A 22467-nucleotide genomic window follows, 5' to 3' on the forward strand; every position below is an offset into this window, starting at 1 on the left:
GGCGCAAGTACTTCGCCGTTATGGTAGCCGCACGTTGGAGTCTTGCACGCACTTGTGGACGTGTGACCCCAGATGACCAAATACAGATATCATCCGCGTACCTACTGACACGCACTGTTTCAGGTAGCTCGTCTGCAAGGCCCACCAGTATGATATTGAACAATATTGGGCTAAGGACACCACCCTGCGGAACACCCCTGCGAACGTCATGTCTATCAGTCTCGCCATCCGAAGTGGACATGAAAACGGTGCGGCCACTGAGGTAACTCTGCAGCCATGCATACATCCGGCCACCAACACCAATATCCTCAAGCGCCTGAAGAATCGAATGGTGGAAGACGTTGTCGTAGGCACTTTTGATGTCCAGAAAAATTGCGCATACCAGACGACGGCGTCTCTTTTCCTGTTGAACAGAAGATACTAGGTCGATCACACCGTCAATTGATGATCGGCCTCTTCTGAATCCATTGATGAAATCAGGAAGTGCACCACTTTTCTCGAGTAGCCATTCCAGTCTGCTCAGTACCATCCGCTCCATCCCTTTAGAAGAACCATGTGCCAATGATGTCCCCTTCAAAAAGACAAGCGCACTTGTCGAAACGTTGGCTCCCGCTTTTACCTTGTTCTCGCTTTGCTCATCGTCTTGAACTTCCATCTCCCGCCTTCCCAATGTTTTTCCTTACATTGCAGTCCAGTAATTCACTTGTGGCTGCTGGCACAGGCTGGTTGTATTTCCGGTGTTTGTTGCGTGTCCTTGACGACAGCGAACCTTTAATATAGTTATAGTTTCCACGAATGTTGTATGAAACAAAAGTGCTTTAGTGTTTTCTATATTCAGTGTCCTGCGAATAAATGTATGAACAGAAACGCTGATATCAAATGACAGAATAACTGCACAAGGTTCCTATAATGGCACAAAGCACGTAAATAAGTGTTTGAAAGCACAACTTGTGCGATACTTCTGGCGTTTGCATGAGAATATCTACTTAAAACATTTCTTTCCATCAGATATTGTTTACGAATAATGTGGGATTGCACAAAAATGCACAAAGAAATTTCCGCGCGACTGGCAGCTCGGGGTACTTTGCGTGCACTCACGGGCTTCTTTCATGCTCGGAAAAACACTTGTGTAGCACGTATTGAGGAAGAGGAAGCTGTATCGGGAGTTCGTGTCGCTCTGGAATTTTCTCATCGACACTTTTAATCTAACTGTAACATTTCAAAAATGCATTAAGACAAATTACTTAACTAGGCGGAATGCAAAAATAGTCCGAGTATATCCAAGTGACGGAAAACGACATTACCATGGTTCGGTCCTGCTATACGTAGCATTTGCATGTTTTAAAAGTTTTGCTAAAGTTAAGTGAAACACCCTGTCGCTGTCTATAGTTCCGTCCATTTTTCGGTTAAGTGTTCTGTGGCTCGATTGCACTAGAAACAATTTGGTGCATTGCACATCGGCCAAGGTGAAAGAGAAACAATTACATGTCTCATGACTTGGATTCTTAACATGGCAAGTGATCTGATGCAGTTTTCATAACTGTGACTTCAGAATTTTCGGAGTATTTTTTTTCTTGCTTGCGAAATTCGTGCCAAAGTATTGGTATGCTTGTTTCCCGCTTCCGTACTTATTTCGGCGGTCTTTTTCAGCATTGTTTCAAGAGACCCAACACTATGTCCTGCTCGAGTTCGAGTTCGGAGGAAAGACGCTGGAACGCTCCAAGGTATGGGGCCTGGGCTACAGGAATTAGTGTTACGCTTTAAAACCACGGGTAGACTCACTTGCAACTGTGCGCTGTTGATGGCCTGTTTTCTGAGCTGCACTGCACGATTTTCTATGCAGTAGTACTGTGAATGAAACTTGCACTATGCACAGTGCTACTCCGGAAGTAAAGTGCCTCGCTTACAAAACGCTAGTCAGACCGATAATCGAATATGCTAAAGTACTATGGGATCCTCACACAGCAACTAATCGTCACAAGCTTTATAGGATTCAGCGACTCGCTGCAAGGTTTATCTTAAATAAATACCACCGGAACCATCCTTCAACAGAACTCTGCCAACAAGCCCAACTACCTATGCTAGAAACCAGAACCAGATATGAAAGACTAAAAACTCTTTACCTCATTATCAATAATTATTTTAAAATAAATAAATCAGATTACTTTGAGATCAAAACCAATGAAGCATCAAGGCATTGTCATTGTAAGTTTATCCCATTACCGACTATAAAAAATAATTGTTTCAAGTTTAGTTATTTTCCCCGAACTTGCAGAGACTAGAACTCTCTTCCAGATTCTGCTGTTCAGTCGACATCATTAGCTGAATTTCTACTCCACTTGGTTAATTTCATCTATGGCACTAGCATAGGGCGATGAGGTAAGATTGCTACTGTATAAGATTGCTGTTCTGATTTCTGAGTGATGCATTTTTGTTTTTGTTTATGTGTGCATTTCACGAGATCTTTTTTTTTTTTCCTTAACCAATGTATAACTATGGTTTTCAATATGTTCTGTACTACTTACTTTGCTGTTCAGTTTCGTTTTTTTTTCCACTCCTGTTACAGCCCCTGAATGAGGCTGACAGTATTAATATTAATAAAAAAAAAAGTCATGGAAGATGCCAAATGTACTGCTTTTTCCAGCTAACGTGCCACTGCAAGATATATGTATTCTTGCAAAAATAAGAAGGGAAGGTGCTCTGACCAATACTGGCTTTCAAAATGAAAAAAGAAATCGTGCCTTCTGTTGCTTTACAACTCGTATTAAGAAAGCACCTCTTTTGTCTCAAAAGTGGCGAGTGCCGGAATGACCCTGAATTAGCACCTGCTCTCCGCACCCTATCCTTTTCACTGTGAAATGCATACAAGAGAGGGCACCATTGCGCCACGCCCTGCACAATGACCGTATTGAGTTGCAGGGAAAAGGACTGTTTCACCTCCTGAGTAATTCTTGCTCTGGGCTTTTGATGTACTAGAGTGTACCTCAATGCTTATGAATTCTTGAGGAGTCTTTTGCCCATTTTGCAGGGCTTGGTGCACCAGGAACATCTTGCCACACAGCCTAGCAGAAGTTCTGGTCATGACCAGTAGTAGAAAAACTTTGGATACAAGTCACATTTATTAAGTTAAAAGCCAAAACACATTTTGTACAGGGCAACCGCAATCACTACGGTGAGTCTTGATTCTCTTTGTCGTCCATAAAAAATTTCATCGGTGGCCAATACGCCATGTCGTCCAGTATTGCTGCAAGTAGGTGGGGAAAAGAAAAATAGCATCTTATAAGAACCAGAAGCATCTAGGTGCAACAGGTGGGCCAGCCTCACCTGTGTATATATTTGGTTTCTCACCTAGCGCACAATGAAGTTAGCATCATCATCATCATCATCATCAGCCTGGTTACGCCCACTGCAGGGCAAAGGTCTCTCCCATATTTCTCCAACAACCCCGGTCATGTACTAATTGTGGCCATGCCGTCCCGGCAAACTTCTTAATCTCATCCGCCCACCTAACTTTCTGCCGTCCCCTGCTACGCTTCCCTTCCCTTGGAATCCAGTCCGTAACCCTTAATGACCATTGGTTATCTTCCCTCCTCATTACATGTCCTGCCCATGCCCATTTCTTTTTTTTTTTTGATTTCAACTAAGATGTCATTAACTCGCGTTTGTTCCCTCACCCAATCTGCTCTTTTCTTATCACTTAATGTTACACCTATCATTCTTCTTTCCATAGCTCGTTGCGTCGTCCTCAATTTGAGTAGAACCCTTTTCTTAAGCCTCCAGGTTTCTGCCCGGTAAGTGAGTACTGGTGAGACGCAGCTCTTATACACTTTTCTCTTGAGGGATAATGGCAACCTGCTGTTCATGATCTGAGAATGCCTGCCAAATGCACCCCAGCCCATTCTTATTCTTCTAATTATTTCCATCTCATGATCCGGATCCGCAGTCACTACCTGCCCTAAGTAGACGTATTCCCTTACGACTTCCAGTGCCTCGCTGCCTATGGTAAATTGCTGTTTTCTTCCGAGACTGTTAAACATTACTTTAGTTTTCTGCAGATTAATTTTTAGACCCATCCTTCCGTTTTGCCTCTCCAGGTCAGTGAGCATGCATTGCAATTGGTCCCCCGAGTTACTAAGCAAGGCAATATCATCAGCGAATCGCAAGTTACTAAGGTATTCTCCATTAACTTTTATCCACATTTCTTCCCAATCCAGGTCTCTGAATACCTCCTGTAAACATGCTGTGAATAGCATTGGAGAGATCATATCTCCCTGCCTGACGCCTTTCTTTATTGGGATTTTGTTGCTTTCTTTATGGAGGACTACGGTGGCTGTGGAGCCGCTATAGACATCTTTCAGTATTTTTACATACGGCTCGTCTACACCCTGATTCCGTAATGCCTCCATGACTGCTGAGGTTTCGACAGAATCAAATGCTTTCTCGTAATCAATGAAAGCTATATATAAGGGTTGGTTATATTCCGCACATTTCTCTATCACCTGATTGATAGTGTGAATATGATCTATTGTTGAGCAGCCTTTACGGAATCCTGCCTGGTCTTTTGCTTGACAGAAGTCTAAGGTGTTCCTGATTCTATTTGCGATTACCTTAGTAAATAGTTTGTAGGCAACGGACAGTAAGCTGATCGGTCTATAATTTTTCAAGTCTTTGGCGTCCCCTTTTGTTATGGATTAGGATTATGTTAGCGTTCTTCCAAGATTCCGGTACGCTCGAGGTCATGAGGCATTGCGTATACAGGGTGGCCAGTTTCTCTAGAACAATCTTTCCACCATCCTTCAACAAATCTGCTGTTACCTTATCTTCCCCAGCTGCCTTCCCCCTTTGCATATCTCCCAAGGCTTTCTTTACTTCTTCCGGCGTTACCTGTGGGATTTCGAATTCCAAATGAAGTTGGAAACCTGAACTCAAACCTGTGTATTCTCTTTTGCTCATTGATTCCATGCAACATGTCAAGTTACTACTAGCAAAAATTAATCAAATACTAGCCTGTGAGAATGCACATACTTACAAAGAGTAGTTCTTTCATCATACCACATTTCAAATGAAGTGACAAATAGCACAATTCTAATCCTTGGGATTCATTGCTCAAAGAGAGAGAGATTAACTTTCATTTACGAACAGTTTTGTTCCAGCCGTCATTTTTGTAACTCGATTGACCTACCAATCACAATTTGTGAATTGTAATATAGGCCTTAAATTAATTATTTATAGAGTTGTTAACTAAAATTGTTATTGATTTATTAGGGGTGGAGAAATATATTTGAGGTTATGAATACGAATCAAATACTACACACCAATTATTCGTGCTCATATTCAAATAGGAAATATATGGTATTTTTGAATATTCCGAACTAACCAAATATTTTGCAACAGACTATTAAAGTTTGGTTACAGTTGCCTGTCTGCTAAACAAAGTATATTGGAAATTCTCATGAGTGCTACAACGACAAAAGTTCTCGAAGCAATGCAGAAACAAAATGGGCAATGCAAGCTTCGTTTTGGGTTTTGTGGCGAAAGCCTACATGACAACCTACAATTTGTTTGTAGTCTGTCATTTAGTGTTTTTGAGAGTCTATAGCCATGTAGCAGTTTTACCTTCTACTCTGCAACCTGCAATGCTTTCCTTCCATAGGCCCATTTTTTATGTGTCTATGGTACACAAGTCCTTCAGCAGCTTTTTATTTTACTTTTTCCACAACTTTTGCTCTTTTTTTTTTGCAACCATTTATTTAGCATACTTGGTAAACTAGTCATACAGACACCATTCTTCCTGGGAAATATTGCTTGCAACCAGGCTCTGATGTTGTTGAGAGGCTAATCGTGCAGTTTTTTTTAATGAAAATAAGTCATCTTGTGTTTATAACGGAACTGTCTTTTCTGCACTAGTCAGTAATGGCTTGGCACTTAATTATAGTGAAGTAAATATTCCTACAATATATATAAGCATCTGCATTTGGCTATTCAATAATTGCTAGTTCATGTCTGTAAAAGTTAACATTTGCCCACCTCTATTATTTAGTAAATTATGCATTTTGATTTCTCACACAAGTAATGTCCATCTCTTTGAGCAGGATTCACCTCAAGCTTTAAATTTGTGCAGTCTGCCACAGGCAATCCTGAAAATTCATAACTAATTCTGAAACACTGTTACCAGTAGCAGACAAAATGGTAGCAGTGACTAACATGCATAGTTTGTCACTGCACAATGTTTCAAACCCTTGTTGATGAAACAAATTAGTTTTGCACTCTTTTCCATTCTACCTTTGTGGTGGTCAGCATTTTAATGATGTTAAATATGTAATGACTTTCCTCCAGAAATGAAGAACCATACAAGTAGTACGTACATGTCACTACATGCACATTCTGGACTTTACACTATTGGGGTACATTTTTATGTACTTGCATTTCCCACGGATAATCTGCGTCCATTATGATTTACTTATTGAAAAAGAAACTAGGCATAGCCACAATATGGTTGACAAAATTTTCTACGCTGTTGTCAATAAACATGAAACTAGAAACAAAAACAGGGGAGCACTGTCACCATGCTGCCAGAACATTGACAATTTGGAGAGTGGCTTTTTTACATGACATAAGTGACTATAATTTATTTTTTCTTTCGTGGTTATTTTTAGCAAGGCTTAAAATAAAAATTTAACAGTTTTATATATTATTACTTCAATTGCTTAAAGTACAGTGCTTCACTAATTTTATGGCTACAAAAGACCACTTATTTTCTCATAGATGTTCATATTACTTCTTCAATTACATAGTATTGTCACGTAGTGGTGACGGCAGTTGCAGGGACGATGAGGACGGACAAAGGTTTGTCGAAAGAAGACTGTTTATTGGGCTGACTTGCGCCCACAATGCCCTGAATTACCCGGCGACGGCAAGGCGACCAGCGTGCTCGGCGATCGTCGAACAGAATGCCCGCCGCTGTCGTCTGCGCTCAATTTAAAGCGCGTCTTGGCGCATCTCAACTGGGCGCGTCTTGCGTTGCGTGGCGCGTCTCAACTGGGCGCGCATTGCGTCGCATGGCGGTAGCGCGTCTTGCGCTACGCCGCGTGGCGGCAGACTTGAAGAGTGAGCAAGCACTGCATAGATTCGCGGCAGTATATTCGACTATACTGCATCCGTGCAGATCGTCAAGCTGCCTGAAAGTCATAACTGGAGATAAAGTGATCAAGAATGATTTCAAGTAGCCTCCTTATTGCATATAAGCCACAGGATACATACGATCTTTGGAAGTTTCTGCAGAACTGTGACTCTTCTGGTTGGCTTCCTTCAATGGCTTTCTTGGCTCAGCATTTCCAGTATGTGAACTGAAAAGTGCACACAATGTCCGATACCAATGTACAGCCAGTGTCAGAAATAACGAACAATAAAAACATATCTAAAGGATTAACCAGAAAAAATTTCAACTGATGGAGCAAAGTCTGAATGCTGAAGACACATCTCAAGACACATCCAAGGGACACTAGAGAAAATGATAAGTGGAGCTGTAATGATAAATGGCCTAGAATACCAAAAAAGTTCCTTTTACGGAGAGCAGAAACTTGATAAGCTAGAAAACAATGTACCAGCTCGTCGTGACAGATTTCAACAGGCTTGATTAACTTTTTCATCCCTAAATATGGACCTAATTGAAGTCTAATGAAACCAAAGAATGAACCCAACAAGTTTTGAGAGCTTTTAGTGCCTCGAAGTGGGCCGGACACAACATATATGTTGAAATCCCTGATGTCACACTGACATAGCAATTCTGGTGTTTTGATAAAAAAATTAAGAAATTGAACTCTGGCCTTCATTTTCTCTTCTACTACGAACCTCTTATCGCAAAATTAATTCCAATAGAGTTTGAAGAATAATTTAGCAGTTTCACTAAATATAATGTCCGTTGGTGTTTGTTAATGCTGTCACATTCAAATCACCCAAGAAGATCTGTAGCAAACTTGACTATAGTTGACATCTGTGTAATGCGAAACACTGTCCGAATTGCAGCACGAGACGCAGACGTGCATCGAGCTAGTGGGGGCTTGTTCCAGACGCGCTGGCCAGGCTGGCCAGCGTTCCAGATGCACAGGCTGGCCATCCTAAGTGAGCCAAGAAAGCATTGAAGCAAGTTGTACCAAGGCTGTATACATGGTGGGGTTAACCCTTTGAGGGTTGATTTTTTTCGCCATATGTGACTGCCCAGAGTCGATCTTTTTTTTTATTGCAGATTCCAATTCTTCTAGGGACTTATTTCGAAAAAAATTTACCGTAATTTTTCTAGGGTGACCGTAAAGCGAGAAAAATATATTTCGCGTTGGCATATATGTACTCTTCATTCATGAATAACAACAAAAAAGGAAATAAACTTATAAGAATAAAAAATTTCATGCATTCTTATAACATAGTTCAAGGCTTTGAAAATGCGAACACGAGAATATTCCTCAAGACTAAAATGTTCCTGCTCTTACACTAATAGTATGTACATCCATAGCATAATGAACTGCGTAGGTGCACACACTCAAGAAAACTGTGTGGTTGTGTGCCCATCAAAAAAGCAAAACGTGTGACAAACTTCTGCTAATCTTCACCTTATCGCCAACCAAAGGCAATTAGTTTTCGCGAGTGTAAAAAAAAAAAGGAAGCATCAGGAACGCATGCATGGCGGCATCCTTCCTATGCGCACCCCTGTGAGCACTAAACGAGCGAGAAACAGGTGGTCGCCCTTTGAGCAATTAGTAATGAGATAGCCATCAGTTTTGAGAGCGCAAGAAGCCGAAATCGCCTGCGGAACAAAAACCAAACCGCCACCTGCGCGCGCGCACCAATGCGCGGGAGCAAACTAACTCTAAAACAAACCATGCAATGAAAACCGAGAGAGGGAGGCGCGCGAAAGAAATTCCCTGTATTCCCACATAGTGCCAGCACATGACAGAAAAGAAAAAGTTTGAAAATTGCCGTGCTTTTTAAATGTACAGACGGCACCATAAATATACGCCATCGACTATTTTTGGACTTGTTCGCGACGCCGCATATTTACATCATTGACCCTCAAAGGGTTAATAAAGCTTTAGTTTGTTCATAAACCCCTTATTGTTTACGGATTACCAGAGCTATTGACAGTAATAGTGAAGCTGATAGCGACATGCTGTGACACTTTGTGAATACAGTAAACCCTCATTAACTGTAACTCCGATATCTAGAAATATAGGTTGAGCAGAAATTTTTTTTCTGGCTGTGGTTTCAACCCATTCGTTTCTCATCTATCTCGAAAAGTTTTTGCACCGAACTCCACATATATTGGAACCTTGGATTAAAAAATACCAGGAAAAAGGCAACCGGGCAGTGTCAGTAGAGTCGCATCCACTCGCTTTTTACCAGGCGGCAGCTTGCTAACCAGCCGCAGTCCTAATTTATCTCCCCCCTTCTCTTTTTCTATAATCATCATCAGCCTATATTTATGCCCACTGCAGGACAAAGGCCTCTCCAAGCGATCTCCAATTATTGCTGTCTTGCACTAGCAGATTCCAACTTGTGTCTGCAAATTTTCTCATTTCATCCCCCCCCCCCCCTTATTTTCTGCCATTCTCGACAGCACATCTCCCTTTTCTTGGCACCCATTCTGCAACTAAGGGTCCCCAGGTTACCTACCCTATGCACTACATGGCCTGCCCAGCTCCATCATTTTCTCTTAATGTCAACAAGAATATTGGCTATCTCCGTTTGCTCTCCGATTCACACCGCTCTCTTTATGTCCCAACGTTATGCCTAACATTTTTTGTTCCATTGCCATTTGCGCAGTCCTTAACTTGTTTTTAACTTCCAAGTTTCTGCCCCAAATGTTAGCATCAGTAGAATGCAACGATTGTACACTTCTCTTTTCAACGATGGTGGAAAGCTGCCAGCCAGGATCTGGTAATGCCTACCATACGCACTCCAACCAATTTTTATTCTGTATATTTTCTTCTCATGGTCAGGGTGCGAGTAGTTTAGTTAGATAAACATACTCCTGTACAGACAGCAGAGGCTGACTGGCAATCATGAATTCTTGTTTCCTTGCCAGGCTATTGTACATTACCTTCGTCATCGGTATATTAATCTTCAACCCCACTCTTGCGCTTTCTCAGTTAAGGGCCTCGGTCATTTGTTGCAATTCATCTCCAGTGTTACTGTTTATGCATGTATATTGCTGCTAGGTGTCGCAAGCCAGCGCCGAGAAAGAAGTTGGGACTAGAACGTGCGCTCGGCAAGAAGCGGGCACTGAAGAAGTAGAAGCTGAGGACGCTGGCTTGAGTTATTGCACCCCATCTTGTACAACTGTCTGCCTCGCCGACATCGGGTACATCTTCCATTGTCTTTTCGTGACAAAACTGGTGGAGGTGCTGGGTACAGTTCATCCGATGCCACAAACCCCTCCTGGTAGCAGGAGTACCAGCCCTCTACTAGTGAACACACCTGTTCACTGGGCAAGCAGGAGAATCCGAGGATTGCCTCTGGAGCTTGATCATCTCTCCACAACAACATCGATGCCCCCACGAACCGATATGGAAGAAACGTCGATGTCCCTATCGACCATTAGGCAAGGTACGGCCACAATGGCAGCTCAGTTCCTGCTGCAGAATCTCCAAGTGCCGAAAGTGTTCCACGGGGATATCTTCGAGGATGTAGAAGACTGGCTAGTCCAGTTTGTGCGCGTTGCCGAGATAAACGAATGGAGCGACGCGGCAAAGTTGAGGAATGTCTACTTCAGCTTGGAGGATGGTGCCCGCACTTGGTACGAGAACCGATAAGGGCTCATCAAATCGTGGCTCGAGTTCTGTAGTGCCTTGCTGGAGACCTAAACCAATGCTGATCGCCGCGAACAAGCCGAACGGGCACTCCAATCCCGCATTCATCTGCCGAACGGGAGCGTGACGTGGTACGTCGAGGATATGACGCATCTCTTCTGTAGGGTGGACCCAACCATGTCTGAGGAAAAGAAGCTACATCATCTAATGCGGGGAGTTAAGGAACAGCTATTTGCTGGCCTTGTTCAAAGCCCGCCGAAGACCGTGGCTGAATTCTTAACTGAAGCTGCCACGATGGAATAAGATGTTACACCAGCACTCAGCTCTCTATGAAAGGCAATCGAACGCAACTTCACCTTCGGACCAGCGCTCAGCTCCGTATGACAGGCACGCGAACGCTGCTTCACTGACGGACACGGTTGCCTTTGGAAACGTGGACGTTCTCAGAGACTTTATCCGCTCTGTGCTGCGTGACGAGTTTCAACGGCCCAGCACTGACGGCCACGGTTGCCTTTGGAAACGTGGACGTTCTCCGAGACCTTATCCGCTCTGTGGTGCGTGATGAGTTTCAACAGCCCAGCTGCCTGCGTCAGCCCACGCTGGGTTCCATTTCTGCCCTTGTGAGGAATGAAGTGCAGGAAGTGATCCAAGGTCCCGTTCCAAGCAGCAATGCAGTGCCTAGGACAGCACAGTTGCAGCAGCCGTCGTATGCAAAAGTTTTGGGGTGAGTCCCTGTCCCTGCTCCAACGCATTTCGTCCCCGCCACTCCCATCAATGCAACTGATCCAACGTATGAAGGATTGGTGCCTGCTCGAAAGGAAATCTGTCGTCTGGCGTACCTCAGACAGAAGGCCTCTGTGCTATCACTGTGGAGAAGCCGGTCACGTATACCGCAAGTGCCCGTACCGCCGCCTCGGACTGCAAGGTTTTGCCACGGATTCACCAAGGCTCAGATATGGCGAAAGACCTAGGGCAATTGAAGAATACCTGAACCAGCAGAGTATGCCACTGTTTCCGCAGGTACATGGCGGCCGCCGAGCACAACAGGTAAGTCTAGCGAGAGTCGGTAGCTAGACATACCTGTTGTGCTCGACGGCCGCCACATTAGTGCTTTATCGGACACGGGTGCCGACTACTCTATTTTGTGCGGAAAACTAGCAAGTTATCACGCCTTGGTCTGGAATGCAAATTCGTACTGCTGGCGGGCATATCGTAACACCGTTGGGCATGTGCACGGTCAGAGTACAAATTTGTAGGTGTATGTTTCCAGCCAGCTAGCTGCCTTATATGTTCTCGGGACCTCATATTGAGCGTCGACTTTCTGCGAGAGTATGGTGCCATTATAGACCTCCAGTAGCACACAGCGACTTTTTCGACAAAAAGAGCAGCGAACAGCCGCGACAATTGCCGACGTAACGCACTTCAGGTTTATGCTGACAGTGTAACTTTACCACCACACGCAATTGTCCTGGTAGCGGTAGTATGCTACGACCTGCGTGACGGCGAAGCTGTTGCAGAGGGCAATTCCTCTCTTATGCTGACTCATGGTGTATGTGCAGCCCGCAGTCTCATTATGCTTTGAGGTGGACTTTCGGCTCTCCTCGTGATGAATTTCGGCCATGAACATCAGCACTTATTTCGTCATACTACTATCGCTTTCGTTGAGCCCATAGCAGACGTTGCTGAATGCTTTGCATCCATGATGAAGGAGGACCCAGCTCAGACACTCAGCCTTCATATAGCCTTCATATAGTCTACGCTGATTACAACGGACCTGCGTACAACAGACTTTCGGATATAACGGACCATTTTTCAACCTTAGTTTGGTCTGCCTATTTTATCAATGCAACGAGGTTCGCTTTTAACGGACCGCACTACCACGGACTATTGGCTACAGTGGACAAAATTAGCGGCAATTTTTGTCGAAATCGGGCGCATAAAATGGGCTTTTGCCGTGTTGACAGGGGCTGGCAACCTACTTGCGAGAGTCAGCCGATGATGGCAGCTCAATACCAATACATCTTCGACAATGCGCTACAATAATCAGTTCATATAATGTATGTCACAATAAGCATGAATGGTGGCAATCTCGCTTCCATTGTTATCAGGTGATTCCAGTGTGCAAATGTGTCTGGCTAGTCTGTTACGAGAAGTGCATAACCACAATAGACAACAGCATTTTGTCGAGCTATTTCACTGCAAACACAGGAGTAAGCTCACAATCGAATTCATGTTGTTTCTTTCTATACACAGTGCATGTTTTATTCTATTGCGCCAATAACAGATGAATGACGTAATATAGATGTGCTACAAGCACATGCACTGGCAGATAATTCTATCACCATCTTTCTTGGGGTAAAACAACAAAAATAAAAATAAAAAAGGATTAAAACAATCAGCTAGGGCCCAAACAAACCATATGATGACTACACTACATTTGTAGGATCAGTGCGAGTCTATTTGAACAACCCCGTCAGCACTGCTTAACATCGGACCTGCTCACAAAGATAAGAGAGCTAACAGTTGCTTTCGACAATAGTCGTGAATATCACTGGCCTGGGTGCATTATTGTTTAGAACAAAACGGTACAGCTTTCTATCCACCTACTTCAACACATGTGCACGGTCCTTTTGTTCCAGAAAAACAAATAGTTCTTGCACCTTTGGCACAACTAACAAGGCCTAGTACAACCTGTCAGTGGCAAATGCAACTACTTTGGCTATAAGATATTGAGTTATAAAAGACAATCCCACATCTTTCTTTGCATTTCTGCAAAAAATTGCACCTTGCTACTTTCTGCGTTCTTCCGTTTTTTTTTTACTTTTTCTTTACTTTTGGATTGCTCTGTATATACAAGCTCACAAGCCACAACAGTGAACAAGTTGATTGCCTGCAGACAAAACAGTTGCAAGTCTATCACAGTGACAAATAAATACCAAAGCAAAGTATTGCAAATGCAAACGAGTCACTGACCACATTGTCTCTAATCTGCAGGTGCTTTTCGTCACCATTGTCCAAGAGGTCTAGAATATTTTCGTTGTAGATTTCCATGTAGGAGACTCGTAATAAGTACTCCCGTTCTGGCACCTGTACCAAAATGAACACACCTTTTGGTAAGTGAGCACTTCAAACAAAACTACGACTATATTTGCTTGCATAAAACCTGAACATTTTTGGGGAATCATGGCAGGGTAGTAGGGCACAGCTCTTGTGCCAGTTGAGTGCCCAAATATTCAGTAAAGATTCAGACGACGTTGTGAATGATATACAGAATATAGCAGCAAACATTGACTAGGCACTATGGCCACATTTATTCAAGATTCAGCACTAGTGATCAAGTTCAGCTTAATTCATTTGCTTTGGTTGGGATAGTTTTGTTCATTCCCGTGAGGTGGCGCTGCAAAAATGATCTTTCGATGTTAAAAAGTTTAATTTTGCTGTTATTCCTCCATGTTATGCTTCACTCTTTCTTGCCTTACATAGCAACGGAAGCAAGTATTAAGCAGCAGTATAAATAATATAAACATCAAAGCGTGAAGTATTAAAAGAAAAGAAAAAAACACTACACCTTGCTGAGATTCGAACCCTGGTCTTTTGCATGGGAAGCAAACATTCTACCTCTGCACCACCCTGCTATTAACAGCGCAAAATGTAGACAAGAGACGAGACAAGAAGACACCACAAGTGCTTGTGGTGTCTTTTCGAACAGCCACAGGCATGTTCGAAAACGCTCTGAAGGCCTGTCGCTACACATATTAGACATATCGGTGCTCGTAATGTGACAGGAAATACCGGGTGCACGCGTGTATAATTAAGGAATACATACTGTGTTCCGTGACAATAGCCCCTTCCCATGCTTGTTATGCTTCACTGCAATACCTCTGTGTATGCTTCACGAAGTAACATTTCTTTACAGAGGCGAAGCTGACTTTCAGGAACCGGCATTTTCTAGGTCAATCGCGAGGATCACAAAGGTGGAGTCCATGCCATTACTGACAGCAGCTAATTCTTTCAATAAAAAACTCGGCACCCAACGGCAAGAAGTTTCATAGCGAACGTCGAAGCAGCTAGGCCTAGCGTTGCTGCAGTGGTGGCAACGGCTGCCAGCGGATCTGCGTGCGAGAGTGCCGGTTCGAGGTGGCGAAGTAATCAAAACGGCAGCCGTGGTGCCTTTGATTATTGCCGTTTCGGACCTGCCGTCACGGCAAAACGTCCGGAACATCGGACGGCGAAGAGTTCTTACATCGGAAATTTCACACGTTCTGATACGTTGACTCTATGGGGTACGTGACGGTGCCGCGAAGCCGTCCAAAGTATCGGGAATCCGGAAAGTCAGTCCATGACTGTACACTAGCAACTCCTCCAGCCGACGACAGGGCGTCAAAGACGATTCATTACGATTCCTGTCTGTTACTCGAGCCAGCATTACTGAGACTTTCGACCCTCTCAGTAAAATTGCCGCTAATTTTCCCTGATAGAGGCCCCAATTCCCTGAGTTTTCCCTGACTACTAAAAATCCCCTGAGAATTTCCGGTTTTCCCGATTGGTAGACACCCTGGTGCACTATATTCCTTCACCCAATACCAGTTGTAATTGAAGAAACTTCGTATGACCTCGAAGAATTGCTCACTGAAGTGACGACGTTATATGGGTATTTACAAGACTTCGTAGTAGGAGACAGTTCACTTTCACAGCCCGAGTCTTCGCCAGACGCCAAGCATCTGGCGTCTCTTGCTGGCGTAATCTTCCTTTGTGGAATTGTCATATAGTACTTCACTATCGCTAATACAGTTCTTTCGGAAGAAAATGCAGCCTCTCTCTCTCTCTTTTTTTTTTTTTATTGTGAGTGCGAGTATAAGGGCTGCTGCGCATGACTGCTGTTGATTCTTATTTGCAGTGAATCCGGCTTGGCTTTATTTCGGTGATTTAGTTGAATTACAAAGGGTGTCCCTACTATCATGCACTAGGTCTTCAAAAAAGAGCAATTGCGTTACTCGAGGAAAACCTAATGCGTATAGTTTCCAGAACAGTGGAGTAGCCGCCACTAATTTTTCGTTAATGAGGTTTAATTAAGTTATTGCAATCAATTATCTAACTTGAGAAGTAATGTTTTAATTATGAAAGTGTGAATGAGGCATTTGCAGGCACAGCCAAGGGACATCTAACTGTGGTATTTTCAGCGACATACTAATTGCGTACCATTTTTTTCCCGGGTGGTAAAGGAACCCCACAATTATAACAAATACCATGTGACTGTGCACCCACCTGCATCATAAAGCAGTGCCCTCAAATAAGCTGACTGAAAGCAACTGCTTTGCCTGTCTTAAACCTGAAGAAAGAGACAGCGCATCACCTTGATAATGATACAGAACGAGCACCATCAGCAGGTTTCATGGCTTCGCAGCTATTCCTTCCTCTAATTTCTATGTCACACTTATTATCCGTATCTCAAGGCCGACTGATCACATTGATAACAAAAGCCCCTTGATAATGCGGCCGAAGCACCGCTCTGACTATGCACAAAATGCAGAAAGCAATGTAATAGGCATAGAATGTTTAAAAAATCCTGGCTCTGCTCACACCGCATCGAGAGAGTGCACACGCAGCTATATTTCGCACCAGAAACTTGCTTCAGACCAAAACCAAATTAAAGTGACGGTTTTAGACTTCATGTCAATGTATATCTGCGGCAAAAGCTAGCTCGTGGCAAAAAATAAAAGTGTTCCTCTTCACTTGAACATTATCACCCATGGCAGCAAAAGAAAATAAATGTACCGCTTCTAAATGAGCTGATTTGAGAATTGGGACGTCTACACAAAAAACAACAGAAAAAGAAAACCATCAGATTTCAGTGGCTCTGGTTATCTGTGAATGTGTAAGTGCCATTGAACACCAGCTGCTGCTTAGAGGGCTTCTTCGAACAGGTGTCCTTCTGCAGCTGGGCAGTACTGAGCCCGCTTTAGCACATCTTCAGTGGCGTTCTTGATCACCAACGTTCGAATTCTATACAGCAGACATCCATTATCCTTGTCTTGAGCTAATCTGACGTCTGTCTTGGTCATGTAAGCACAATCCTTCACATAACCCCAAAGAGAGAAATCGGAATTTTGCTCTTCCGAAATAAAGTACTCTTGTCATAACACCGTGTTTTTGTTTTTTTACGCGCCTTGAAGGCACACATCGCTAAATTCCCTCCCGTTAGTCACGACATCGGGAAACTGCCCTGAGATGTGTGGAGTTGTTAGAGACGCTTTTGACATGCATATTTTATATTTCAAATTATCAATATATCGAACTATTTCGCGATCCCCTTCGAGTTTGATATATCCGGGATCGACTGTACAATGTCAGGGATGAATAAACTAAAGGCAGATGCACTTCATCTGACAAAGGCCCCACCACCCAGTGACCTTTGTGTCTAATTACACAACTTGTATAATCCCTCAACCAACTTTTAAACAAGGCAAGCATACTATTAAGGCCCTTCTATACAAATCACATTATAGTAAGAGTGAAGTTAATGTTCGTGAAATCTGTCACTGCTTACTGTGCAGACCAAATAATATTTGCCTTGTGCTGTTGAGCAGTGGGCTTTGCATACACATGCAGAGTGCCACGAGCATGCGTATGGTGTGCATGTGCTACTTTGTCGATTACCAGGTATGCATGCTTTGATGCTGGTGAGACGTGGTAATGATCGAGTGATTACCCCTTTCTCGGCTGTGATTCAGATAGCATAGAGCCAAAACAGCTCTTCGTGCTTGATGCACCTGTTTGACCACTTTACACAAGTGCGATCACTTATGTACAGCAATCAGTGTAGGTTAGCCAAACTTCGCGACTCAATGCCTACTGTAAAAATTGAAAAATACAGCACTACAGAAGTTGAAGTGCCAGAACAGTCAAATATTGAAGTATACAGACCGAATGTGTGGAGCAAGCTGATTTTTCCAGTTTCCATATATATATAGTGTTGCCATCTGCCTTCCATATGGCCTTTTCACCACTGTTTATCTCCCTAAAGAAGAAAAAAATACTGGTAAGACAGGGTAAAAAAACTTGTTACTACACAGACCAGAACATTTTTATTGCCGCACCCACATTTAGAGCAAGCATACATAATCCTGACCTCAGTCACCATCTGTCAGTGTGGCCGGTGCAGTGACTGAGGGTTGCGCATGCCACAAGAACCCGGCTGAGCGCCAACCCTCTCCCTCATTCACCAGTTTCCGCAGTCCCGAGAAAAAGATGGCTGCAACCTACAATCGCTGAAAATTCAGGTCTACATAGCATTTCATTTGAAGAAAGCAGTTATGGTCAAAATAAAAACCCCAACCCCAATAGAAAAAGAATCGCATGCTTGCAGAAAAACAAGATGAAGTGACTTGCACAGATGCCATCGCCACTCATAATTGATAGGGCTTCACATTCCAAAGTCACACATCCTACGAATAACTGAGGCTTGACGTCCCAAAGGTGCACATGTGGTCTATGAGGGACATTGTAGTAGACGGTGTTCTTTGACATGTACCCGTGCCTAACCTTTTATGTGACAGTGTACAGACATCCCAGAAATTAAATGGAAGACAGGAGTGACGGCCAAACCGAAGGTTTGTTCAATCCGCTTACATCATTTTAGCTAGTTCACAATGTGCCGCATCCTGCCATTCGTGTTCAGCGGTAGAGCAATGGCACCCTCTGAACCGTGCCGTTCGTTTCCAAAGGTTCAGCACAAATGTAGTACTGGTTCACAATTTTTCTGCACTCTCCCTACTGATGGTGCCGACATACAAGTGCAAAGCAGCAGCGCAGTCAGCGACACAGCACCCTGGCATATGCATGATTGAAACCCCGCTTACACACACCTACTGCATATACACAACACCGGATGTGTTGTTTACGTGCTTAAATTTTCATGCATGTGTACACTATTCAGCTGTCCGTGCTGATCGAACCAACATTGTTCCAGATTAAACAACGTGTCCCAATCAATATGTCAGGACTGCTGGTTTACTTTGATGTTTATTGCCCTGTAATACCGAGTGAAAAATAAGATCTTCTGCATGTTTACCAAAGAAGACAGAAGTTCAGTTCAACATATGCTCCAGGGTGTAGGTTGCTTATCTGTAGCACAGGAACGGCTTTTTTCTGCTGTTTTTAAGACTAAACGCCTATGAAGCAAACCATACCTGCAGTTTGGGATCCGTCATATTTTTACCATGCCTTTCAAACTAACAAGGACGATGCAGATTATGCGGACTAACCGCATCTGCAGCTCACCATTCATTTCACGTGTCGTGTTATGCCTGCATTGCTGAACTCGAGCTGCACAACTTTTGGACTTCTTGTACCCTGCCATGAAATGCTTCACAGTGGTGCATGCAAATCAAATGAACCTTGCATCTCAATGCACTAGTGGCGGCAGCATGTACTACTGCGCATGCACAAGATGAATCTGCAATGACTGTGATACGCTTTTGACAACTGCCTCATTGACAGCTCAATTGACAGCTTATTGTAACTGTCGATGCTAGGGGAGATTCTGCACTTGCAGTAGTCATTTGTCGGTGGCAAGCAGCTCTTTCCAGAAGCAATTGCTTCCTGCATATGTGGCAAGTGTCCTTGGCCAAGCTTTGTTTCTTGAGATAAGAAGTGCTTTCAAGATTTTTCGTAGAAATTTTTAGTAAGTGAACAAGCCAGCGTGAACACTCGCACAGTTGCTCATGCAGCCAAAGGACTGACCATCCACGGAGAAATGCCAGGGGATTGTTTCTGAAGTGTCATGTTCAAAGTGCCCCACCACTTACATTGATGAAAACTAGTTTTTCCGACAGAATCCACCAGAACAAGAACGACATACGAAAGCTCAAAGCCTAGCGCAGCGCTCTCCCTGAATGCTGCGAGATGCATGACTGTGCAATTGATTTGAAAGCCACCTCTGTGGTCGAAACCAAGACCAACACGACAAGACATCTCCTTGAGTCGTGGCACGTTCAAAACGCTCACAGCAACATCCATCGGTCATTGAGTACACTTCACCCTGTGCATGCTCAAGGCCCTTGCTGCACTACAGAGAGGAGGAGGAATTGGCAACACAAAGGCAGGAGCTGAAAAGACTTTTCGGTTGCTTCAGTCACCCCCTAAAGAAGGGACCGCACCAATCCCGAAATGCCTGAACTTTTTTACCTTTGGCTGGAGCAGTTCTTTCCTCTATTTCCCACCCAGCCAGATTGATCTCTGTTGAAAATATTTACTTTTAGGTCTTTGAATAAAAAGTGTTAATTGATCGCACATAGCAGCAGTCTATCGTGCTCTGAAATCAACTTAATGCGGCACCACTATCACGATGTTCCCGCTCACAGCGAGATGACGGCGATTGTTAACAAGAGCAATCATCGCATGCCTCAAGAAACGAAACTCAGGCAGCGACGCATACTGCACGTGCAGGAAGCAAATGCTTCTCGCAAGAGCTCCTCAAAGTTGATAAATGGTTGCTGTAAGCGCAAGACGCTTCCCTAGCACCTGCAGTTACAAAAAACGCTTGTTTGCCTGAGCATTTGATAAAGCAGTGGTCAAAAGTGTGCCACACTGCCACCACATTTTTTTTTTTCATGCGTACTCTGTAGTATGTGCTGCCACCGTTGATGCACGGAGATGCAGTTTAGCCCAGTAATGTTCCGTGAAGGTAATTTTCCTCTTTTCAAGGAATTGCTGCCCACAATTTTTCAGGAAAGGAAAATCATTACGATATTCCGGGAAAGTTACGATTCATGGAGTAAACACTGAAATTATGCTAGTGAACAAGACATTGCAAAGTCTATCCACAGCACATCAATTTCAGTGCACGGGATCAACTAAGTATCAGTCAGTTTAAAGTTCTTATACTACATTATTGAAAAGCTCGTATTATGGTTAGTACAAGGCATAAAATGCAGACTGCTGCGTCAATATTTCCTTGGTTAAACAACTGAGAATCACTTTAAAGCTGGATGACAAATTTTGGACTATGCGGCAGAAATGCCCAGAGTTGAACAGTAAACATTAGAAAGTGAATGTTTGTTTTACGCGTTATACACGAAAGTGACCAATAAACCTTGCAAGGTCACTCAACGTAACTTTCATCTAACAACCACGTTTGCCAAGGAACTTTCTTTTCAGGGAAACTTATGGGTATATTTTTCTAATCATGTGGGTAAAAAGGCTGAGGAATAGAGAACTTTCATTTCTACGAATGGGAATTTTTCTGTGAGGTGCGGAACATCACGGATTCGGCCTTCGCTCGCGTGCTCCGTTTACTTTCTGAGGAACCTGTACACGCTTGTGCACCTGTTTTTGCCACTTCCGTTCAACGGTGGCTGGAAAAAAGTTAGGAAAAAGAAAAGCATCGAGCTGGAGCCAGATTGGACTTCCTGCATATTAAATGCCGCTCTATTTCACTTTGAGTGTGCAGAGTATCGTCACGCATATACGGCCACTTTAGTGAAAGCACTACCATGTTAGATGGGGTGTTCGACATGTTGTTAGCGATGCTAAATCAATGGCTTTGCCTTTTCGTAATCTTGGGTGGATTGTGGGGTTATGCACCACATAAACTGCTAATAAACACTTTCTGCAGCTTCACGCCTGAAGTAGAACGCGCTATTTGTTTCGATGCACGTAATCAGCTGGTGGCCAGTTCATTTGCGCATCCGTTGAGTTTTAAAGCAAGCTGACAGTTAACTGTAGCAAAAAAAGAAAACGTGAGAAGGGGAACGGGAAGTGCATGTTCAGTAGAATATAAGGGTGTGTTGTTCTCAATGCCACAGTTAGGTCTCAGCAATAGAGCGATGAAATAACAGCGTCTATTGTAAAATCAACAATCCTGCCGAACGCGCATTGTTACCGCCACATCGTAGCTACTCCATTGTTGATTGTTCTGCTGTGAATTCGATGCAGCTGCACTGTTTATATGGCAAGACGTATGAAATTTGACACACGAAATGCTAGACGCAACGACGCCTCGCACTCCAAGCAGTTAGTGTGACACAGTGATAACCGCATAACGTAACTCCAACTCACCTGTCAATCGGAGGCCTCAGCCTGACAGCTACCTTGATGTTCGACATATTACTAGCATGGGCTGCTTGGTCGAGGGCGAAATTAATGAAGGCCGACGCACATTGCTTATTTCATTGGCAAAACTCGTAGCAGCTACGACATTTGACGTTGAAAGGTTCGAAATGGTTCGAACGAGCGGCGCGAGCCATGCGCGCTGCGCGAGCGGTAACGTGACGTCACAGCTGCGCCGAGGAAAGCAATCATTTTCCTAAAATAAATCGAATTAACTGTATCTTGAGCAAAAAAGTAATTATTTTTTTAATTTAATGTTTACGCTAGTGTTACAGCGTCTGTTGCTTTTCTATTATTGGGTCTAATTCAGCTTGACCTCAGAGATGTTCTGCGGCACACGCTAGCCATAGCGCAAGTAGCATAGAGAAAGTAAAGCAAGACGAATGCTAGAAGTACTAGAATAGCTCAGAGTTACAGACCTGGTTACATACACTCTAAGAACAGTTTACACCCTTTGGCTTGCCCCTTCTGCCACACAAAAATAATCGTCATCTGCCTTGATGCGTTTCCTTTCTTTATCGCTGTGAGCCCGGAACTTTCCAGTAACAAACGGCAC

The 22467-nt window shown here is 43.6% G+C and overlaps 1 protein-coding gene across 3 annotated transcripts; it reads right to left on the reverse strand.

Moving 5' to 3' along the window:
* Window positions 1–3100: 3100 nt before the first annotated feature.
* Window positions 3101–22361, reverse strand: LOC139060055 (uncharacterized). Of its 3 annotated transcripts, none has more exons than XR_011514588.1 (5): window positions 21861–22350; window positions 17727–17820; window positions 13776–13889; window positions 7261–7346; window positions 3101–3244 (listed from the first exon to the last, which is right to left on the reverse strand). XR_011514588.1 is itself a non-coding variant. In XM_070538818.1 (4 exons), the coding sequence occupies exons 1-4, from the start codon at window positions 21905–21907 to the stop codon at window positions 3209–3211; spliced, it is 291 nt and encodes a 96-aa protein (XP_070394919.1). In that variant the 5' UTR covers window positions 21908–22361; the 3' UTR covers window positions 3101–3208. The 3 variants fall into 3 exon arrangements, 1 of the variants encoding a protein (XP_070394919.1); XR_011514590.1 differs by lacking the exon at window positions 21861–22350 and adding an exon at window positions 17932–18039; XM_070538818.1 differs by lacking the exon at window positions 7261–7346 and having other exon boundaries at window positions 21861–22361.
* Window positions 22362–22467: the final 106 nt, after the last annotated feature.

Source organism: Dermacentor albipictus, chromosome 1, assembly GCF_038994185.2.
Source record: "Dermacentor albipictus isolate Rhodes 1998 colony chromosome 1, USDA_Dalb.pri_finalv2, whole genome shotgun sequence".
Lineage (NCBI taxonomy): Eukaryota > Metazoa > Arthropoda > Arachnida > Ixodida > Ixodidae > Dermacentor > Dermacentor albipictus.

Bases quoted from the DNA above. Each gene is read 5' to 3' on its own strand.
- LOC139060055 (XM_070538818.1), bottom strand. From the start codon at position 21,907: ATGTCGAACATCAAGGTAGCTGTCAGGCTGAGGCCTCCGATTGACAG. The intron at 17,821-21,860 runs GTGAGTTGGAGT...TTTCTTCTTTAG, and splicing joins CTGAGGCCTCCGATTGACAG to GGAGATAAACAGTGGTGAAA. The intron at 13,890-17,726 runs GTCTGTATACTT...ATTTTGGTACAG, and splicing joins CAGCTTGCTCCACACATTCG to GTGCCAGAACGGGAGTACTT.